The sequence below is a fragment of the Austrofundulus limnaeus genome, unplaced genomic scaffold (genome assembly GCF_001266775.1).
Source record: "Austrofundulus limnaeus strain Quisiro unplaced genomic scaffold, Austrofundulus_limnaeus-1.0 Scaffold416, whole genome shotgun sequence".
Classification (NCBI taxonomy): domain Eukaryota; kingdom Metazoa; phylum Chordata; class Actinopteri; order Cyprinodontiformes; family Rivulidae; genus Austrofundulus; species Austrofundulus limnaeus.
The window spans coordinates 425,369-427,364 of record NW_013952818.1 but is presented as its reverse complement, the minus strand read 5'-3'; the positions used below and the strand labels follow the sequence as shown (position 1 = coordinate 427,364).

Below are 1,996 nucleotides of genomic sequence, written 5' to 3'. Positions count from 1 at the left end.
TATATATATTGTCAGTGGCTGGATGTAGATTAGTAATCATTCAGCTCATGGCAAACGGTTGATTTGAAAGCAAATCAACCTCTTTTAGTTATTAGACAAGAGCAGAAAAACCATGTATCTCATGTTTCTTTCRGGAAAAACAAAGTATTTAACATTTGTCTTCAGCTGCAGTTTTGAACGAAACCTTCTGACTTCTGTTGAAGTGACTGGGTTCAGATATTGAAATTATCAGACAGAAATGTGGAAAGTCTGCTTTGTGTTTTGGAGTTTGTGTCACCTGGCACAGAAACTGTGACCTGAAGAGTTACTGTATAAGAAACTTTTATTTTTGTAAAAGCAGTGCAGTGTGTTGACAGAGCAGGATTCAGCAGCACGTGTYTGTGGACAGCAGTGCAGACATTAGTGAGCTCTTATCACAGCCTAGTGGACACCCGGAGGTACTGCAGCTGCATCAAGTCCATGTTTGGGTCCACTGTTCTCACAGCTGTCCTGGTTGTCCTCCTGCAGTGCCGAGTCGTCCTCCTGAAAACGTCCAGGCTGTGGCCACGTCTCCAGAGGTGATCTCTCTGTCCTGGCTGACTCCTCCCAAAGACGCTCTGAACGGGAACCTGCTGGGTTTCAGGGTCATCTACTGGGCCAACCTGCCTGACGGAGGTACGCGCTTAGACCACAAAACACGTTTGTGATACCGTTTCAATCTGTCTGGTGCAAGAACCTCTGGATTTTCTGTCATTTTGTTGTCTGCCAATCTGAAATGTAAGAATTGGATTTTTAGTTTCGAGCAAATATTGTACACAAATACTTCTAGCTTCTTTTAACCTGGGGGTGTCCCCAAACCAGTTTTTTCTCAAACCACGTACAAGAACTTCAGTTTGGGTAATCGCTGATACCGAGTACTCAGAGTTAGAACTTATATTACACAATAACTTTAAACACATTTATTTTATTTAAAACACAGAGCTCTCCTTCCTGATAAACCTATAGTCCGTCTGACTGGATTAAATCAAATATACAGCATGCTATGTTGACACAGTTGAAAATAAATAAAAATAACTTGTATCAAACATGAAACTGACAAAACTTTTCACTTGAAATGTAACCTGGAACACATTCAGTGGGGCATCAAGACCAGTATCCATATACAACCACAATCCCAATGAAGATGGGACGTTGTGTAAAACATAAACAGAATTTGATTATTTGTTAATACTTTTCAACCTATATTCAACTGAATCCACAGCAAAAATATTCACTCTTTCTGAATTTGATGCAACATGTTTTAATAGACTGTGATGGACTTGCGACCTGTCCAGGGTGTACCYTGCCCCTCGCACTGTGACTGCTGGATATGGGCACCAGTGACCCACGCGACCCTGAAAAGGAAGAAGCGTGTACAGAAAATGGATGGATGGATGGATGGATGTTTTAATAGAGCTGAGACAGGGTCAGATTTCCTTTAACARCACTCAACAAGCGTTTGGGCCAGTCTAGTTCCTGCACTCTTTTACTACGAAGCCACGCTGTTGGAACACGTGCACGTCTTCGTTGTCTTGCTGAAATCAGCAGGTGTTAAGTTTGGTGCGAGGAATGAACCCAAATCCGGACGGAGATTAAGAAAATAAGGATAATTATTATAAGAACAAAACAAAGGCTGACGTGGCAGCAAACTTACAAAAAATAAAAACACTCAGAAGACGACAGGGAGATGACGAGGAGAACCAGTCGATGTAGAATCAAACAGTGAACCAGTGAGTGTGTGAAGAACTGAACCAGAATAAATAAAAACAGAGGGAATGAGGAGATGAATAACAGCTGATGAAAACATTAGTTAGAAACTACTGACAGGTGTGTGTGTGTCAAGATGAAATGACARGTAAACAACTGAGGGAAAAGAGGCGTAATGACGATGAGGGAACACAAGAGGGAGGTACGACACAAGACACAAAACTCCAAAACCTGGATGTAACTGTCAGCGTAAATGGTAGTGATGGGCAAA

At 41.7% G+C, this 1,996-nt stretch overlaps 1 protein-coding gene across 1 annotated transcript in view; it reads left to right on the top strand.

Annotated features, from left to right (window-relative positions):
• The window catches only part of LOC106528986 (Down syndrome cell adhesion molecule), a gene marked incomplete at its 5' end in the record, with an annotated part of 83,255 nt that overhangs the window by 56,434 nt on the left and 24,825 nt on the right, over positions 1–1,996 (top strand). The window contains 1 exon segment of the mRNA XM_014024282.1: positions 508–654. Coding sequence (XP_013879736.1) covers positions 508–654 — 147 coding nt within the window.